At 45.2% G+C, this 20,572-nt stretch overlaps 1 protein-coding gene across 12 annotated transcripts in view; it reads left to right on the top strand.

The window, feature by feature from the left end:
* Positions 1 to 1,497: 1,497 nt before the first annotated feature.
* The window catches only part of DYTN (dystrotelin), a 332,586-nt gene continuing 313,511 nt past the window's right edge, over positions 1,498 to 20,572 (top strand). For 4 of the 12 annotated variants that reach the window (XM_073646369.1, XM_073646368.1, XM_073646370.1 and 1 more), the window contains exon 1: positions 7,049 to 7,331. Coding sequence is in view for 4 of the 12 variants with exons in the window: in XM_073646377.1 (XP_073502478.1) it covers positions 7,323 to 7,331 (9 nt within the window). In the remaining 8 variants the exon portion in view is untranslated. Of the gene's footprint in view, positions 1,576 to 7,048; positions 7,354 to 10,477; positions 10,531 to 12,601; positions 12,702 to 20,572 lie in introns of those variants that run through there. The other 8 variants (XM_073646365.1, XM_073646366.1, XM_073646364.1 and 5 more) reach the window with 6 other exon arrangements.

The raw sequence follows: 20,572 nt of genomic DNA on the forward strand, positions 1-20,572 counted from the left end.
CACAAGACTTGGGAGGCCTTCTTTTCATGGTGTTCGGGTTCTTCAAGGAACCCGAGGATTTTTTCCATTCCCAATTTGTTGGCCTTTTTGCAGTATGGCCTGGACAAGGGTTTGGCAGTTAGACTCTGAGGGGTCAGGTTTCTGCTTTGTCCTTGCTGTTTCGGAAGGCTATCGCCTCGCGTAGGGACGTTCGTTCCTTTTTTCGCGGGGTAACCCGTCAGTTTCCGCCGCGGAAGGCGCTTGTGTCCCCTTGGCGGCTCAATCTGGTCTTGGAGGCTCTTCAACATGGGCCTTTTGAGCCTATGGACTCCGTTAGCCTTTCTTTGCTTTCTTGGAAGGTTTCCTTTTTAGTGGCAGTCACCTCTTTGAGAAGGGTTTCTGAACTGGCGGCTCTTTCTTGCTCGCCTCCTTTTCTGGAGTTTCTCCCGGATCGTGTGGTGCTTCGCACACGGGGCGACTTTCTACCTAAGGTGGTGTCACAATTTCATGTTAACCAGGATATTGTGTTGCCCTCGCTCTGTCCGGAACCGAGGAATGCGAAGGAACGGGCCTTGCACTCATTGGATTTAGTGCGGGCTTTGAAGTTCTATTTGTCTATTACTCAAGGTTTTCGGAAATCGGACTCTCTGTTTGTGATTCCAGCAGGTCGTCGGCGTGGTCAACGAGCTTCCAAGGACACTATAGCTCGATGGATTCGGTCGGCCATTTTAGAGGCTTACCGACTCAAGGGCGAATCTTGTCCAATTAAGATTCGAGCTCACTCCACAAGAGCTGTGGGTTCATCGTGGGCTTTTCATCAAGGGGCCTCGGCAGCTCTACTCTGCCGGGCGGCTACCTGGCGCTCCGTCCACACTTTTACAAAGTTTTATAAGGTGGATGTCAGTGCTTCCGCTGATGCAGCCTTAGGACGTAGGGTCCTGCAGGCGGCTGTAGTTTAAGTTATCGTTAACTTGTATTTAGCGCTAGTTGCGCATTTTTCTAGGTTGTTGGGATTCTGCCTCTGTTGGTTTTTTCCCACCCTTAATTTTTGGACTGCTTTGGGACGTCCCACTAGTAATGACTGTGTCTCCCTTCCTTCCATCTGCTGCTGAAAGACGGATTTTGGTAAGACCTTACCTGTAAAATCCTTTTCAGCGAAGGAAGGAAGGGAGACACAGCTCCCTCCCATGGCAGAAGTGTGTTGTTGTGTTTTCAGATGCAGCGTGACCCTTCTCTGATGGCGGTTATCTGGGCTGAGGTCGGCGCGCTAAGGCTCTGTTCCAGCATTGCCAGCTCATCGCAGTGGTCAGGTCCAGTGAGTAGTACCTGGGACTGTGTGGTTTTTCTGTTATATGCATAACCTGTCTCTTGTTTTTTCTCTGAAGTTCTTCAGAAGGGGTTATGTTGCTCCGCTGGTGATATTTGCTCTTCCTTAGCTTGTGTACAGACTGGAGAGCTGGAGTAGGAGGAGCCCAAGCTGGAGGGGCCGGACAACACTCTTTTTTAATCTGAGGTGTTCTATCCTATGTGGGCTCCGCCTACCCACTAGTAATGACTGTGTCTCCCTTCCTTCCTTCGCTGAAAAGGATTTTACAGGTAAGGTCTTACCAAAATCCGTCTTTTACTCTTAACTTTTTGTCTGAGACCTTGTGGAAGGTGAATTTTTTCAATCCTTTCACTTGGTGTTGGTGCTGTGTGGCATCCATTGTTGCTTTGGTGCTAGATCTGTGATGTGATGAGACCTGGAGATGTGGGGGCTTTGCCTTGCAGGATGGGTGCTGTAGGGCACCTGGATCGCTCCTCCTGCTGGTGCGGCTTTACTTTAGCGATGGTTGGCACACAGAGTCGCACCATTAAAGTTAGGGACCCACAGAGGTCTTCCATGACGTTGCAGTCGTCCACCATAACATGACAGTCTGACCAGAATGTTAACTAAGAACCTCTTAGCCGCAATAGATCATTATGGAGGTGTGGTCCATGTCTTTTTCCGGATATATGTAATATCAGGGTCTATAGCTCTACACTATCCTGCTATCAGATAAGGTGGGAAAACGCTGGTGACAGATTCCCTTTAAAGAGGACATGTAAACGCCCCTGATATGTCTGTTTGCGTAAATAGCTGCATTTACCATGAATTAGCTCTGATCCCTGAAAGTGTCAGACTCTAAAAGGACACCCTCCATTGATGAGAATGGTAACACCCAGTTTTCAGTTTATTCATACATTCTCAGGAGGAATAACTGAGGAACAGTATCATGCAGATTCTTTGAGAACATTCTCTAACATTGTTATTTTTAAGGGAATACAAGTATGACACAAGGCATGCACTTCTAGAAATAAGAAAAACACTTTTTTGTTTTTAAATTGCAGCAAAATTCTGATGCCGCCAATCTCCAGCTCAGTGTATTTTCTGAGATAAATACTCAGCTCTGGATAGTAAAGTAACTGGGAAACAAATAACATAGCTCACAACCGTCCTGAATCCTGCAAGACAAACAGAAATTACTGAGGAGAGGTTGCTGTTCTGTTGATGCAGTTCCTGCTCTGATTCTGGGGCCGGCATCTGTCTGCACAGTCATTTAATTCCTCACTTGTGGTCTGTCTCAGGATCTGCACTCCCCACGTCTAGCATGGCAGCTATAGTTGTGAGCCACAGGGTGCTCGGCTAAGTATAGAAGAATTTTCTCTGTTTGAATATGTAAGTGGTATTCTTCTATACAAGTGCATCATATTGGTATATAGAGATTCATTCCATTTCTTTTTGTTTTTAATCTGTCACACGGTTCCAGAGATATAGGCCTTTTTTACGCTACTTTGTACGTTCTTTACTAAGAGGGCATTGCTCACAAGGTGATAATGCAGAGCAGCCTAAAGACAAGCCCCCAGAGAATCCTTTTAGAATTGTCCTCCTTGTAAAGCCCATAGAAATTAGCACTAATAAAACGGTCTCTACTTGTGAGGATCGAACCATTTAAAATTTGAATGTGCTTTCTTTGCCTTCAAAATTCAATTTATTTGCAGCGAATCTCAATGATGAAATGTCTCTAACTGCCATGAAAATAGATGTAGAACATTGAGAGGTTTTCTAGGACTGCATTGAAAACCCTTTAAGCCCTTTATTGCAAACATAACCTTATTAATGTCCAAGTGACCTCAGCCTTTCTGGTTAGGTGAAAATGTATGGTAACCGGTGTCAAATAACCGCCAGTTTAACAACAGATTGCAGTATCGGACTTGTTAGGCTACTTAAATTGTAGAACCGGGCAAAAAGTTATCCCTTTTTGGGGAAAGATGCCTTGCAGTTGTTTATACACAGGTCATAGCAAATATAGTGGTTTAAGGGTTAAAACGTAACCTTTAATTAATTGTGCGGATAAAAAACCTATATAGACATAGGATAATAATAAAATAAAGTCACATAGACCGAAGCCACAGAAGTTACTGCCAAATCAAACAGAGCTTAATGGCATAAGAATTATCAGAACCATCCTTGTCCAAAACGTCCTTTGTGAACGCTCAGCAGACCATCAGTGGTTAATAATGAGAAAACAATTCATGCAATAATATTGGAATGATCTCACCAGCCACATCGATAGCTCCTGCTCCTAATAGGGATTGTTAAGTACAAGCAGGGCGTCAGAACAACGTCAATCATCTGCCTTTGCATATAACACCACTCCCAACGCGTTTCCCTATCTCCATAATTCTTCAGGGGTGATGTGGGTGTTGATAATCCCCTAATACCAAGGGTGACCGTCACCAGCCCAAACTTCTTACAGGAGGCGCAACTTATTCATGCTTCCTACTATTTTTATATCCGCCTGTGTTACTCGAACGCAGGTACGTCACACGGCTCCGGCCGTGACACGCAGACGTCACATCCGGGGCGGATACCCCGAACCTCATAGGTATGGTGCGGCGCGTGCATCAAAGGAGGGCGCGTCCCGTTGGATAAACACTAGCCACATGGTATCGCGAGGAGGGGACCATCATTCACAAATATTGGCCCCCTTAACGCCTCCACCCGGGGATGATGCCATCCGGGGAAACCCGGATCTGAAACCCCGGCTGTATAAACAAATGCGGGGGCAAATAATAGTAATACCGCATTTGTCTCCCGATGATTAATGGCAGGTGGACCTCATTCAGCAAAAAAATGGGAACATCGGGTACAAAGAATAAGTATATCCCAGAGACACACATGTATCACCCAGACCAAAAAACAACCCCAGGTGGCAGGAGGAGGTGCATACAAGGCAAAGGAGGAGGCTGAGGGGTTGAGGAATGGGGGGCAGTAGAGACAAGGGCAAGGGACCGCATAATATACTATAATGGAAATAGGAAAAGGAAATAATGGCAGAAAAAGCCTGTCGGTCCCTGGTATATCCCAAACAGCTGACTCCTACCTGGCAGTGGAGATTGGCACCCTAAGAACTTGCGCAGTTGGCGCCCCCACTCCACGGCGGCTATCCCTACTCTCCTGACCCTATTAATCCCTATACTTACAGAAAAGATCTAAAAGACTGTTGTTCATTCAAACCATATGGAGACATAGTCTGTAGTTTGTATATCCATTTGGTCTCCCTTTGAAGGATTAATCTATCCCAATCACCCCCCCCCTTGGGGGGATAGAGATCTTATCAATCACCATGAATCGCACCACATCCACACGATCTGGGTGTGTAGTGTTCACATGTCTGGCCAGAGGAGTATCTCTTTTGAGAACAATGTCACGTTGATGTTCGCTCACCCTTCTTCTCAATTCTCTCTTGGTTTTTCCCACATATTGAATTCCACATTCGCATGTGGCCTTATAAACAATACCTTTGGACCTACAATTAATGAAATGCCTTATGGAGAAGGTCTCACCAGTGACATTGCTAGTAAAATTCTTGCTTTGCGTCATTACCTTACACGATATACAGCCACTACATCTGAAACTACTACCCCTTAGGGGACTTTGTAGCCAACTATCGTTTTGGTGGCCAACATAGTGGCTGTGAACTAGCCGGTCCCTAAGGGACCTCCCTCTTCTGTAGGTAATCAGAGGTCTTGAACCAACCATAGCGCCAATATCCTCATCCATCTGGAGAATAGGCCAATGTTTTTGTAGAATCTTTCGGACCATGTGTGACCTATTGCAGAAAGTGGTGATAAATCTACATGCATCGTCATCCTCATTTGATCTGGGGGGTGGATTCAATAGGGAAGTGCGGTCCCTTGCCAGTGTCTCCCCATATGCTCCAGCCACAATACTCCTGGGATAACCCCTCTCTTGGAACCTCCGACAGAGATCATTTGCCTGTCTTTTGAAGGTAGCCACCTCCGAACAGTTCCTGCGAACCCTCAAAAACTGACCCTTGGGAATATACCCTTTTTAAGGGGGACTGGATGGTTACTCTCCCACCTCAAAAGGGAATTTGATGCTGTGATTTTTCTATAGGTCTCAGTCTTGATGCTTCCATCGGCCCTCTTCTGAATTAGGATATCTAGGAATGGTAATTTCACTGTGTCAAGTTCGAAGGTGAAGTGGAGGTTCAGGTCATTTCGATTCAATCTCTCAATGAAGTCCTCGAACTGACCTTTATCCCCCTTCCACAGTACCAAAACATCATCAATATAGCGGATCCATAGCACCCAATAAAGGAATTGAGGCCGGTAACGAACGGTCTAAGCACCTTATCCAAATAAATCCCCAGGTTTTGAGTCAAACTGTTTATGCCCGACACTATAGGCCATCCCTTGAGTGGCCTCAACCCCTTGTGTACCTTCGGTAGGCTATAAAAGGTTGCCATCACTGGGTGGCTAGGACAAATAAATTCACACTCCTGCTTACTCAGGCGCTATGGTTGGATCAAGACCTCTGATTACCTACAGAAGAGGGAGGTCCCTTAGGGACCAGCTAGTTCACAGCCACTATGTTGGCCACCAAAACGATAGTTGGCTACAAAGTCCCCTAAGGGGTAGTTTCAGATGTAGTGGCTGTATATCGTGTAAGGTAATGACGCAAAGCAAGAATTTTACTAGCAATGTCACTGGTGAGACCTTCTCCATTAGGCATTTCATTAATTGTAGGTCCAAAGGTATTGTTTATAAGGCCACATGCGAATGTGGAATTGAATATGTGGGAAAAACCAAGAGAGAATTGAGAAGAAGGGTGAGCGAACATCAACGTGACATTGTTCTCAAAAGAGATACTCCTCTGGCCAGACATGTGAATACTACACACCCAGATCTTTTGGATGTGGTGCGATTCATGGGGATTGATAAGATCTCTATCCCCCCAAAGGGGGTTGATTGGGATAGATTAATCCTTCAAAGGGAGACCAAATGGATATACAAACTACAGACTATGTCTCCATATGGTTTGAATGAACAACTGTCTTTTAGATCTTTTCTGTAAGTATAGGGATTAATAGGGTCAGGAGAGATGGGGGCGCCAACTGCGCAGGTTCTTAGGGTGCCAACCTCCACTGCCAGGTAGGAGTCAGCTGTTTGGGATATACCAGGGACCGACAGGCTTTTTCTGCCATTATTTCCTTTCTTTCCTTTTCCTATTTTCATTATAGTAAACTATGCGGTCCCTTGCCCTTATCTCTACTGCCCCCCATTCTTAAACCCCTCGGCCTCCTCCTTTGCCTTGTATGCACCACCTCCTGCCACCTGGGGTTGTTTTTTGGTCTGGGTGATGCATGTGTGTCTCTGGGATATACTTATTCTTTGTACCCGATGTTCCCATTTTTTTGCTGAATGAGGTCCACCTGCCATTAATCATCGGGGGACAAATGCGGTATTACTATTATTTGCCCCCGCATTTGTTTATACAGCCGGGGTTTCGGATCCGGGTTTCCCTGGATGGCATCATCCCCGGGTGGAGGCGTTAAGGGGGCCAATATGTGTGAATGATGGCCCCCTCCTCGCGATACCATGTGGCTAGTGTTTATCCCACGGGACGCGCCCTCCTTTGATGCACGCGCCGCACCATACCTATGAGGTTCTGGGTATCCGCCCCGGATGTGACGTCTGCGTGTCACGGCCGGAGCCTGCGTTCCACGGACCGGATGTGGAACAGCGGAAACCGGAAGTGACGTACCTGCGTTCGAGTAACGAGGGCGGATATAAAAATAGTAGGAAGCATGAATAAGTTGCGCCGCCTGTATGAAGTTTGGGGTGGCGACGGTCACCCTTGGTATTAGGGGATTATCAACACCCACATCTCCCCTGAAGAATTATGGAGATAAGGAAACGCGTTGGGAGTGGTGTTATATGCAAAGGCAGATGATTGACGTTGTTCTGACGCCCTGCTTGTACTGAACTATCCCTATTAGGAGCAGGAGCTATCGATGTGGCTGGTGAGATCATTCCAATATTATTGTATGAATTGTTTTCTCATTATTAACAACTGATGGTCTGCTGAGCGTTCAAAAAGGACGTTTTGGACAGGGATGGTTCTGATAATTCTTATGCCATTAAGCTCTGTTTGATTTGGCAGTAACTTCTGTGGCTTCGGTCTATGTGACCTTATTTTATAATTATCCTATGTCTATATAGGTTTTTTATCCGCACAATTAATTAAAGGTTACGTTTTAACCCTTAAACCACTATATTTGCTATGATCTGTTTATCAAGTGGTTGTTGAGTATATATATATACCCCCTGTGTTGCTGATAGGCTTGTTTATACACAGGCACTGCAAAATGAAGAATCCATTTTTCTATAGGCATGGGAAAAAATGATCCCTATGCCTCAGAACTACTGGAACAGTTTTGAACTGTCATCCCACCTCTCCTTCTGCTCCCTCTTTAACCAATTACAATCTGGCTTCCGACCGCATCATTCAACCAAAACTTCCCTAACTAAAGTCACCAATGACCTACTAACCGCCAAAGCCAAGCGACACTATTCTGTCCTCCTCCTCCTCCTGGACCTGTCCTCTGCCTTTGACACAGTAGACCATTCCCTCTTACTATAGATTCTCTCATATCTTGGCCTCACAGACTTGGCCCTATCTTGGATCTCTTCATACCTACCAGACCGGACATTCAGCGTCTCCCACTCACACACAACCTCCTCATCTCGCCCAATATCTGTCTGTGTCCCCCAAGTTTCAGTCCTAGTGCCCCTGCTCTTCTCCATCTACACCTTTGGCCTGGGACAGCTCATAGAGTCCCACGGCTTTCAGTATCACTTCTATGCTGATGACACACAGATCTATCTCTCTGGACCCGATATTGCCTCCCTACTAACCAAAATCCCACAATGTCTGTCCACTAGTCCACTATTTCATCCTCCTTCTCTGCTCACTTTCTAAAACTTAACATGGGAAAAACAGAATTCATCATCTTTCCCCCATCTCACTCAACCCTCCCCCAACAGACCTATCCATCAAAGTCAATGGCTGTTCACCATTCCCAATCCCGCAAGCTTGCTGCCTCAGGGTAACCCTTCACTCTGCTTCAAACCACATATCCAAACCTTTCCTTCCTTCTGCCGACTCCAACTCATAAATATATTTCCCAGATCCGTACATTCCTTAACCAAGAATCTGAAAAACCACTAGTGCATGCCCTCGTCATCTCTCTTGACTACTGCAACCTCCTGCTCTGTGGCCTCCCTTCTAACACTCTCGCACCCCTCCAATGTATCCTAAACTCTGCTGCCCTACTAATCCACCTGTCCTGCTGCTATTCTCCTCTCTACCAATCCCTTCACTGGCTCCCCATTGCCCAGAGACTCCAGTTCAAAACCCTAACCATGACTTACAAAGCCATCTGCAACCTGTCTCCTCCATACATCTGTGGCCTAGTCTCCCGGTACTTACCTGCACGCAACCTCCGATCCTCACAAGATCTCCTTCTCTACTCCCCTCTTATCTCCTCTTCCGACAATCGCATACAAGATTTCTCCTGTGCATCCCCCTACACTGGAACTCTCTACCCCAACATATCAGACTTTCACCTACTGTGGAAACCTTAAAAAGGAACCTGAAGACCTACCTCTTCTGACAAGCCTACAACCTGCAGTAACCCTCGTTCCAGTATACTGCTGCACAGCCAGCTCTACCCTCACCTATGGTATCCTCACCCATCCCTTGTAGACTGTGAGCCCTTGTGGGCAGGGTCCTTTCGGCTCCTGTACCAGTCGGTGACTTGTATTGTTCATGATTATTGTACTTGTTTTTTATTATGTATACCCCTATTCAAAAGTAAAGCGCCATGGAATGATAATAATTCTAATTATTATTATAATTATTATAATTGTAATAATAATCCCCTTTTGGGCAGTTTCAAGAGCTTTTTGTTTTCTAAATGAAGAAGCGAAAGCTTTTTCACATGGCAGCCAAAATTTGTAACTTTATTTAGGGAACAAAAACAGGTGTGTTCACTTTTGAAAGTGAAGAAGTAATGACTTCTCAGCTAATAGTTGAAAATGTAGCCCTTTTTTGGGATCCACAACAGGTTTTCTATTCTGAAAACAATTTTAAAGGTTTTTATTTCAAGCCTTTCAAAAATTATATATTTCTTTCAGGGGGCAGGAACAGGCTAGCTGTTTTCAAAGTGAAAAACAATGGCTTGTTCTCAAGATTTTCAAAAATGTAACCCTATTTTGTGAGTTGTTTGATGTTGGTGTACCCGAAAGAGTATGTTTCACATCAGCAATACAGTCTATCACTATAAAACACAGTGTGCAACCAGGTGATTTATGGCTGATGTTTTCATTCATACCATTTTGGCGTAGATGCAATGTTTTGATCGCCTCTTAATGCATTTTATTACAATGCTGCGACGGACAAAAAATTCTGACTTTTGATTTTTTTTCTCGTTACTTTGTTTACCAATATGATTCATTTATTTTATATTTTGATAGAACGAACATTTCTGAACTCAGCGATTCCAAATATATGTATTTTTTTAAAAAAAATTTTATTTACAATAGGTCAAAATGGCGGGTGATTTGAACTCTTGTGCTTCTTTTATTTTTTTTCATATTTTTAAAACCTTTTTTTTTCACTTTTCACTGAATTTAATAGTCCCCTTAAGAGACTTGAAGCTGCAATCCTCCAATCACCTGAGCTATATATAGCAGTGCTACAGCACTACTATGTATAGCAGAAATCATGATCTCATATTAATGGCGGCCACAAGCCGGTGTTCACAGGAATTTCGTAATGACAGGCACAGGAGTCTTCTGCAGACCCCCGGCTGTCAAGACAACCCATAGGTGCCCCGCGATCACGTGACAGGGGCACCGATTGGTGGCCAGAATGACATGCTTCTGGTTAACAGCCGAGAGTGGAGCTCCCATCCACCCGTGGTGGTTAAAGGCACATGACAGCTTATTAAATCAGCTGTCATGTGCAGGGAAAGATGTGGATTCAGCGTTGGAACCCGCATCAAAGTCAGGGAAACAATATCTAACTTAAATATACGCCATATGTCGTGAAGGAGTTAAAACAGTTGTAAAACCTTAACCTTTTTTTCACATTCTTTTTTTAAAGCTTTTTACCCCTTGAGCAAAAATGCAACATAATTCAAAGAACTACATTGCAAAGTAGGTACCGGTACCTTAATGCCTGGCGACAAAAAGACAGTAACATTATGCAGTACGGTTGTGAGGTGTACAGTTGATTTATAAAAGATATTAAAAAAATTGCACTCTCCCGTACTTTACAAGAAAAGCTTGGTAGTTTTGCATGCCAAAAGGGAGTATCTGCAACAAGCCACTGTATTCAAGTGGCGTGTACAGGGCAGGTCTAATATTGGACTCATGCAATAAAGAAGTGTGCAAAAAGAAAACACCTAAAATTGTTAGCAACACACACACTTTGTTAGGTAGACAGTTGATTTTAAATGTCTGAATTCTGGAGATCTGTGATTTGAATTTAAAAAAATTGCTTCCCGGCCTGTGACACACATGCCTAGGTTTCAGGAGTCTTGTTTACTTGCAAAATTAGGACGCAAGATTTTAGTTTATGTGCACGTTATGTCTTTTTCAGGTGGGTACACTCTGTAACCTCTCGGAAAATATGCTAAATAAACACTTAAAAGAATGAACCTATGCATGGCAACGTAAAAACGACTTGCTGTGTATACAGTGGGTACGGAAAGTATTCAGATCCCTTTAAAATTTTCACTCTTTGTTTCATTGCACCCATTTGGTGAATTCTAAAAAGTTCATTTTTTTCTCATTAAAGTACACTCTGCACCCCATCTTGACTGGAAAAAAAAACAAATGTAGAAATTTTTGCAAATTTATTAAAAAAGAAAAGCTGAAATATCACATGGTCATAAGTATTCAGACACTTTGCTCAGACACTCATATTTAAGTCACATGCTGTCCATTTCCTTGTGATCCTCCTTGAGATGGTTCTACTCCTTCATTGGAGTCCAGCAGTGTTTAATTAAACTATAGGACTTGATTTGGAAAGGCACACACCTGTCTATATAAGACCTCACAGCTCACAGTGCATGTCAGACCAAATGAGAATCATGAGCTGAAAGGAACTGCCCAGGCAGCTCAGAGACAGAATTGTGGCAAGGCACAGATCTGGCCAAGGTCACAAAATAATTTCTGCATTACTCAAGGTTCCTAAGAGCACAGTGGCCTCCATAATCCTTAAATGGAAGAAGTTTGGGACCACCAGACGTCTTCCTAGACCTGGCTGTCCAGCCAAACTGAGCAATCGTGGGAGAAGAGCCTTGGTGAGAGAGGTAAAGAAGAACCCCAAGATCACTGTGGCTGAGCTCAAGGGATGCAGTAGGGAGATGGGAGAAAGTTCCACAAAGTCAACTATCACTGCAGCCCTCCACCAGTCGGTCCTTTATGGCAGAATGGCCCAACGGAAGCCTCTCCTCAGTGCAAGACATATGACAGCCTGCATATAATTTGCTCAAAAACACATGAAGGACTCCCAGACTATGAGAAATAAGATTCTCTGGTCTGATGAGACGAATATAGAACTTTTGGCGATAATTCTAAGCGGTATGTGTGGAGAAAACCAGGCACTGCTCATCACCTGCCCAATACAATCCCAACAGTGAAACATGGTGGTGGCAGCATCATGCTATGGGGGTGTTTTTCAGCTGCAGGGACAGAATGACTGGTTGCAATTGAAGGAAACATGAATGCTGCCAAGTACAGAGATATCCTGGATGAAAACCTCTTCCAGAGTGCTCTGGACCTCAGACTTGGCCAAAGGTTCACCTTCCAACAAGACAATGACCCTAAGCACACAGCTAAAATAACAAAGGAGTGGCTTCAGAACAACTCTGTGACCATTCTTGACTGGCCCGGCCAGAGCCCTGACCTAAACCCAATTGAGCATCTCTGGAGAGACCTGAAAATGGCTGTCCACCAACGTTCACTATCCAACCTGACGGAACTGGAGAGGATCTGCAAGGAAAAATGGCAGAGGATCCCCAAATCCAGATGTGAAAAACTTGTTGCATCATTCCGAAGAAGACTCATGGCTGTACTAGCTCAAAAGGGTGCTTCTACTCCATACTGAGCAGAGGGTCTGAATACTTATGACCATGTGATATTTCAGTTTTTCTTTTTTAATAAATTTGCAAACATTTCTACATTTCTGTTTTTTTTCAGTCAAGATGGGGTGCAGAGTGTACTAGCCTGGCACTACCAATCTGGAGGGACTATGTGATGTGATTGCTACACAGCATTATGGGTAAGCCCACCAGTCATTAGTCCTCTATAACTTTTCAGCGGTAAGTAAAATGATGCATCTTTTTTTGGCCAATCAGCGCAAATCATATAGCAAACTATTTGAATTCGCAGTGACCTTTGAGTGGCATGAAATTTTATTTTAAGCTGATTGTCCTTGGATAGATTCAATTATCTCTAGTCCATATCTCTGGAACTATATGTCTGTGCCATTGTTGACAGGTATGTCTTACTCTGAAACACTACAATGGGTCTGAGAAAACATACTTTAAAATGCTGACCAGAGACTATTTTGCTTAGCTGACTGGTCCCAGCAGCTTCTCCATCCTAGACAGACAAGTCTCTCCCTATGTGTATGCATAGTGAGAGACCTGTCAGTTAAAGGTATCGTGGCAGATAGAAACTGCCAGGGACCTGCCTCAAACTAATCAGCTGAGACACACAGTTCCCATCTGAACTTTCAAAGTATGTTTTCTCTGAAATACAGCAGCATTTCAGAGTAAAACATACACAACTGCAATAGCGCAGCCAGACTCCGAGTCATGCTTACTGTGCTTTGAACAGCATGAATCATCTGACAGGTGTGACAAAAAGGTGAGAAGGATATGTGTAAACATTGTTTAATGTGTAAATGGCATGTGCACATTATGAAATGGGATGTGATATGTATAAGGATAATGAGGGAGGTTGTGGCCTAAGAATATTAACACTCTTTATCAAGGTAAACAGAATTATTAGGCAGTTTGTTTTCTTCAGGCAAAATTGCCTAAAAAGATTTAACTGAATCTGAAAAGTTGAAAATTATTTCAAGTCTTACAGAGGGATGCAGTGCTCTTGAAATTACTAAGATATTGGGGCGTGATCACAGAACCATTTTTGTTGCAAATAGTCAACAAGGTTGCAAAAAATTAGTTGAGATATAAGGAGAATTAACTGCCAAAGATTTGAGAAGAATCAAACATGAGCCACCATGAACCCAATATCCTCCAGTTCTGTCATATTGCAGAACTGCGACATCCCTGGAATACCCAGATGTACAAGATGTTCAGTGCTCAGAGACACGGCCAAGATAAGGGAGGCTGAAACCCGACCACTACTGAACAAGACACAGAAGAGACTTGACCAAGAAATATTTGAGGACAAATTTTTCAAAGTTTTTATGGACTAATGAGATGAGTAACTTTTGGCGGACCAGATGGATGGGCCCTTGGATGGATCAGTTACCGGCACAGACCTCCACTTCAACTCAGACCCTAGCAAGGTGGAGGTAGGGTACTGCTATTGGCTGGTATTATTAAAGATTAGCTATTATTAAAGTTGGACCTTTTCGGGTTGTAAATGGACACAAGAACAACTCCCAAACCTACTGCCAGTTTTTGGAGACTTCAATCAGTGGTAGTGGAAAAAGTTTGCATCTTACAAGAAAACCACAATTTTTATGCAGGAAATGCTCCATCGCAGGCATCAAAGCCTGCTTAGCTGCCTGTAAAAGATGGCCCCTTCCTCACCTGACCTAAACGCTATTGAGAACTTGTGGACCTTCCTTAAATGGGGGATCTATGGTGAAGGAACACAGTCACCTCTTTGAACAGTGTCTGGGAGGCTATACTTAGTGCTGCCCAAAAGTCGATCGTCAACAGATTAAGAAACTGATAGACTCCATGGATGGAAGACGTATGACTGTTATTGAAAAGAAGGGTGGCTACATTGGTCATATTTTTTTGAAATGTCAGAAATGTATTTTTAACTCCTTTGTGACCTTTGATGTAAGTTTATGTCATGGTCAGGAAGGGGTTCATGATTTATGACATCTATGACGTAAACGTAGATCATGCGTGCACTGGAACATGATCGCCGCTGGGAGCTCAGAGTGATACCTGAGCTCCAGATGTCACAGCCAGGAGTGGTTCACGGACCATTTAACCCCCTAAATGCTAAATAATCAATAGCGATTGCAGCATTTAGGAGGCTGGGAGAAATAGTGGGCTCCCTCTCCTTTCAGATCGGCACTGCCATGACGTCATTGCGAGGGCCCGATCATTGCTATGGCAACCCGAGGTCATTATGATGATCGACTTGTCTGCAATTATGGTAGCCTGGTTAGACCATACAAGGAGCATGGTCTAAGAGGCTTATGTCAATGTCACACTGACAGGTATAATGCATTACAATGCTGACGTTTTTTCTGATAGTCGTTCTTTTTTCCACAGTAGCCCTCATACTGTATAATGGTTCCCACACTTTATGAGAGCCCCCACACTGAATGAGGGCCCCAACAGCCCCCAAACTGTGTAGTGTCCCTCACATTAGCTCCCATACTGTATAAAGGCTTCTAAAGTAGTCCCCTCAGTTTGACTGCCCCCCACATTAGCTCCCACACTGTATCAAGGTCCCCACAGTGTATGATGGCCCTCACAATAGTCCTCACACTGTATGATGACCCCTACAGTAGCTCCCAAACTGTATAAATGCCCCCACACTAGATGATGGCACCCACAGTAGCTCCCACACTGTATAAAGGCCCCAATACTGTATGGTGGCCCGCACAGTAGCCCTCAAACTGTATAATGGCTCCCCATTAGCTCCCACACTGTATAGTGGCTCCCACATTAACTCCCACACTGTATAATGGCCCCCGCTTTAGATCCCATTTGTATAAGGGCCCTGGCATTAGCTCTCATGCTATATAAGGGCCCCCAGATTAGTTCACACACTTTATAATTGCTCCCGCGCTGTATAAGGGGCCCCTAGGTTAGATCCCATGCTGTATAACGGTCCCTAGCTTAGCTCCAATGCTGTTTAAGGGTCCCCGAATTATCTCCCACGCTTTATAATGCCCCCTGCTTTAGCTCCCATGCTGTATGAGGGGGCCCCCCCCACAGTTGCCCCCACACTGTATGAAGGGCCCCCATACTTTATGATGCCCCCACAGTCCCACCACATGTTAAAAAAAAAAAAAAAAAAAATTGCAAAAATCTTACACTCACCTAATCCAGGATCCTGATGAGTCCCCCAGCAAAGAGTGAGCGGATCAACATGCTGTCATGGTACACACAGATAAAACACTAGGGAGGAAGTAGCGCAAATAGGGCCTTATCCAACAAACATTTCAAAGTATTTATATCAGATTGTGCTAACCTGATCCGTATTCTTTGGCGTTTTAAATTTGATGTTCAGATGCTGCTGATCCATGGGTTTTGTCAAAACCGATGAATATCAGGATCTGGAGAATGTGGTTGTTTCTTGAAGAAGAGCTTGTCACTTTGAAATATTTCAAATGAAAACTGCAATTAAATAAACCTTTCTGAATTGACATCTTCAATAAACCAGCAGCGCAGAAAGTATCCATAAATTTCTCCAGATCGTACACACAGGACATCAGAGTCCCAGAACAGTGCACAGATGTCACCGTGCCGGGACTCTGAAGCTCTTGCATGCGCCAGTGCATCACCTGTTGTTCTGTAGACCGCAGGCTTAAAGACATGCGGTCTACAAAACAGAGAGTGGTACTGCAGGGAGGTCGTATCCCCTGCTCTAATGCAGAGATTAACCATGCCGATATGGTTAACAGCAGTAGCTCCAGGTGGGGCCCTATGCGACCTCACCTTCTGCTCCCCCCCCCCTCACCCCCCAGTAGCTATGCTATCGGCTTTCAGAATTAAACGATGCAAAAGCAATTATTTTATAAAATAGTTTTTGTTGTGAAAAAGCAGCATGTCATCCAAAATATTAAAATCTCTGAAGCCACACTCATGAGGAGGAATTCACCCCCTCCCTCCTCTCTCTCAAACAGATTTCCAGTAAGTAAATCAAGATCTGACACTCTTAAAAATACACTTATACAATAGACATAAAGGAGGAAGAGGTTAGTTATAGCTGGATTGTGAACACTCCTAATTAGAATGAAGGCAGTTCCTTTTAGGATAAAGAACCCCTGCAGTGGAAAAGAGGATATCTTTTAAGTGTTGAGCGAGCACTAAAATGCTCGGGTGCTCGAAGCTCGGGCCGAGCTCACCGTGATACTCGGGTGCTCGACCTGAGCAACGAGCCCAATGTTAGTCTATGGGAGACCCGAGCATTTTTGCGGCGGCACCCACGGCAGTCTGTAGAAAGCCTAAAAAGTGCCCAAAACGATAGTGACAGTGCTCAAAAGACATGGGGACAGCATGGGGATTGCCCCAGGAAGCATTTCTGACCTCCAGGTCACTGCTGTCAACAACGTGGTCAGAGGTATTTAGCCACTTTTATGGGCTCACAATAAACCGTTCAAAAACGAAACTGAAACGGTTTTCCTGTGAAATATGTTAAGGAATTTCCTTTCCAGGGTAAAGACTTGTGTATAAGGTAAAATAAATAACCAAAAACAAAAATATTCCTCTATACCTTGGGCTATATTCACAAGAAGCATTTTTTTATGCGTTTTTACACTTTTGTATTGCTTTCAACTGTGACAAATGCATTCACCGGGAAATGTCATTTTAACATTTTACAACCTTATCTGGTCATGTGCTGTGTGACACATGCATACAGTGCTGAAAAGACATGGGAACAGCATGGGGAAGACCCCTGGAAGCATCTCTGACTCCCAGGTCACTGCCTAAAAGTGTGCCCATCAGAAGTGATCCTTGCCGCATCAGAAGATGCAGACTTGCAACTATCCCCGTGCAAGTCCTTGTCCCAGGGCAGTGTTCAATTGTACCTCCCCATTCCTTGCAATGCAAGCGCAAATATGCAGCCAACCACCCACCCACCCGCAGGCGGCAATACCATATTGCTAGCTTGCACTTGAAATGGGGCCTTTTAGTTTGGAGGAGGCCGAAGCTGGACACTACCTCATGGCTGCTTCGGCAGCGAGGTATCCATACTCAGTCCCCAGCCGCCCGGCGGCCGGGTGTCCACGCTCGGTCCCCAGTCGCCAGGGGGCGGCCGGGTGTCCATACTCGGTCCCCTGCCGCCTGGGGGCGGCCGAGTGTCCATAAATGGTCCCCAGCCACCCCTATTTCTCCTGTGACCTTCCCCTACGCTTTTCTTAGCCTGGCCTGCTTTAGGGCAGCATTGGACGAGCCCACCAGAAGTCCAGACTCCTCCGGTGGGCCCTGGCTTCTCCATCAGGGGAGTTGAGAGTGCCAAGGTGAGGAGCATGATGATGATGATAGAAGTTAGCATCTGCTTTGTTTTCTTGGAATGCAAGCGTAAGTGTGCAGCCTGCCACCCACCCACCCCCAGGCTGCAATGCCATACTGCTAGCTTGCTTGCACTCGAAATGAGGCCTTTTAGTCTTGTGGAGGCAGACGCCGGGCACCATGTCATGGCTGCGTCGGCAGCCTGGTATCCATACTCAGTCCCCAGCCCCCCGGCGGCCGGGTGTCCACACTCGGTCCCCAGCCGCCAGGGGGCGGCCGGGTGTCCATACTCGGTCCCCAGCCGCCCCTATTTGTCCCAGTGTGCCTTATACATAATATTAAGCGCTCATACCGAAACATTACCTGTGCCCTGCCCAGTGCATTTAGTGGGAAGGATAGCCTATTCCACTGTAGTGTGTGCATGCCAACCCCGTGTTCATGGCACATGCGAAGATGCCTCCCACCCTGCACCTGTCATTGCAGACTTGCAACTATCCCCGTGCAAGTCCTTGTCCCAGGGCAGTGTTCAATTGTACCTCCCCCATTCCTTGCAATGCAAGTGCAAATATGCAGCCAACCACCCACCCACCCGCAGGCTGCAATACCATATTGCTAGCTTGCACTTGAAATGGGGCCTTTTAGTTTGGAGGAGGCCGAAGCTGGCCACTACCTCATGGCTGCTTCGGCAGCGAGGTATCAATACTCATTCCCCAGCCGCCCGGCGGCCAGGTGTCCACGCTCGGTCCGCAGCCGCCCCGCGGCCGGGTGTCCACACACGGTCCCCAGCCGCCTGGGGGCAGCCGAGTGTCCATGAACGGTCCCCAGCAACCCTTATTTCTTCTGGGAACTTCCCCCACACTTTTTAGCCTGGCCTGCTTTAGGGCAGCATTGGATGAGCCCACCAGAGAACGAGACTCCTCCGGTGGGCCCTGGCTTCTCCATCAGGGGAGTTGAGAGTGCCAAGGTGAGGAGCATGATGATGATGATAGAAGTTAGCATCTGCTTTGTTTTCTTGGAATGCAAGCGCATGTATGTAGTAGCGGCTAGGCCTGAGGTGGTCAGCGTTTTTGCGCATATCCTACCTCCTCCGAGGATTGCTGGATGTTTTCCTGCTACTATCCCAGTTCTATGACTCCCGTTAAAACAAAGCTTCAGGTGATAAATGATGAATGAGGTGGTGGCAAAGGAGAAAGAGCAGGAGGAACAGGGTCCATTCACATCAATATCAGGCCAGTCAACCACACTTGTCTTGTAGGATATGTTTCTGTACCAAAAGGAGCAGTTTGGCTACACAGTTATAGAGCATACAGTGAGTGCAATGCCTACCAAAAATTTCGAGGCACTCCAATGCCCTTGGAAGTGACATGGAGGTCAGAGGGCCTTAATGAAACAGTTTTTTCCATTTATAACAACTGGGTCTCCTGTACACTGTTGGCCTAAGCAGTGAATGGAAGACTTTCCAAAAATTATGAGGAACTGCAATGCCCCTTGAAACAGACGTGGATTCCAGCGTACTAAAAACCTTCTACCCATTATTGGGGAGTGGGACTCCCTTAGTTTTCACCTTTGCATTGAAAAGCAAAAGATGACTAAAATTAGGAGGAAATGCAATGCCCGTTGGAAGAGTCGTCGAGGTTAAAGGTAATTAAAAACAACATTTCAATGCCCCTTGGAAGAGCTGTGGAGTTCAGAGTGGTTTAACAAGACGGTTTTAATGCCCCTTTGAATAGACGTGGAGGTCACAGTAGATTAGCAAGACCGTTTTAATGCCCCTTGGAAAAGTGGTGGAGATCGCAGTAGCTTAACAAGATGGTTTTAATGCCCATTGGAAAAGTGGTGGAGGTCACAGTAGCTTAACAAGACAGATTTAATGCCCCTTGGAAGAGACGTGGAGGTCAGAGTAGCTTAACAAGACGGTTTTAATGCCCCTTGGAAGAGACGTGGAGGTCACAGTAGCTTAACAAGACGGTTTTAATGCCCCTTGGAAAAGTGGTAGAGGTCGCAGTAGCTTAACAAGACTGTTTTAATGCCCATTGGAAAAGTGGTGGAGGTCACAGTAGCTTAACAAGACGGTTTTAATGCCCCTTTGAAGAGACATGGAGGTCACAGTAGCTTAACAAGATGGTTTTAATGCCCCTCGGAAGAGACGTGGAGGTCGCAGTAGCTTAACAAGACGGTTTTAATGCCCCTTGGAAAAGTGGTGGAGGTAGCAGTAGCTTAACAAGACGGTTTTAATGCCCCTTGGAAAAGTGGTGGAGGTCACAGTAGCTTAACAAGATGGTTTTAATGCCCCTTACAAGAGCCATACAGTACAGAATCTTAAAAACATTATTTCCATTATTGGGGAGTCGGTCTCCCATAGTCTTTGATTATGCCTTCCAAGCAAAAGCTGCCAAAAATTAGGACGGAGGAATTTGCAATGCCCCTTACAAAAGCCATGCAGTACAGCATATTACAAACATTATTCCCATTATTGGGGAGTGGGTCTCCCATAGTCTTTGCTTATGCCTTCCAAGCAAAAGCTGCCAAAAATTAGGATGGAGGAACTTGCAATGCCCCTTACAAGAACCATGCATTACAGCATATTGCAATCATTATTCCCATTATTGGGGAGTGGGTCTCCCATAGTCTTTGCTTATGCCTTCCAAGCAAAAGCTGCCAAAAATTAGGACGGAGGAACTTGCAATGCCCCTTACAAGAGCCATGCAGTACAGCATATTACAAACATTATTCCCATTAATGGGGAGTGGGTCTCCCATAGTCTTTGCTTATGCCTTCCAAGCAAAAGCTGC

Source organism: Phyllobates terribilis, unplaced genomic scaffold (assembly GCF_046119375.1).
Source record: "Phyllobates terribilis strain yellow unplaced genomic scaffold, ASM4611937v1 Scaffold_9__5_contigs__length_417890890, whole genome shotgun sequence".
Classification (NCBI taxonomy): domain Eukaryota; kingdom Metazoa; phylum Chordata; class Amphibia; order Anura; family Dendrobatidae; genus Phyllobates; species Phyllobates terribilis.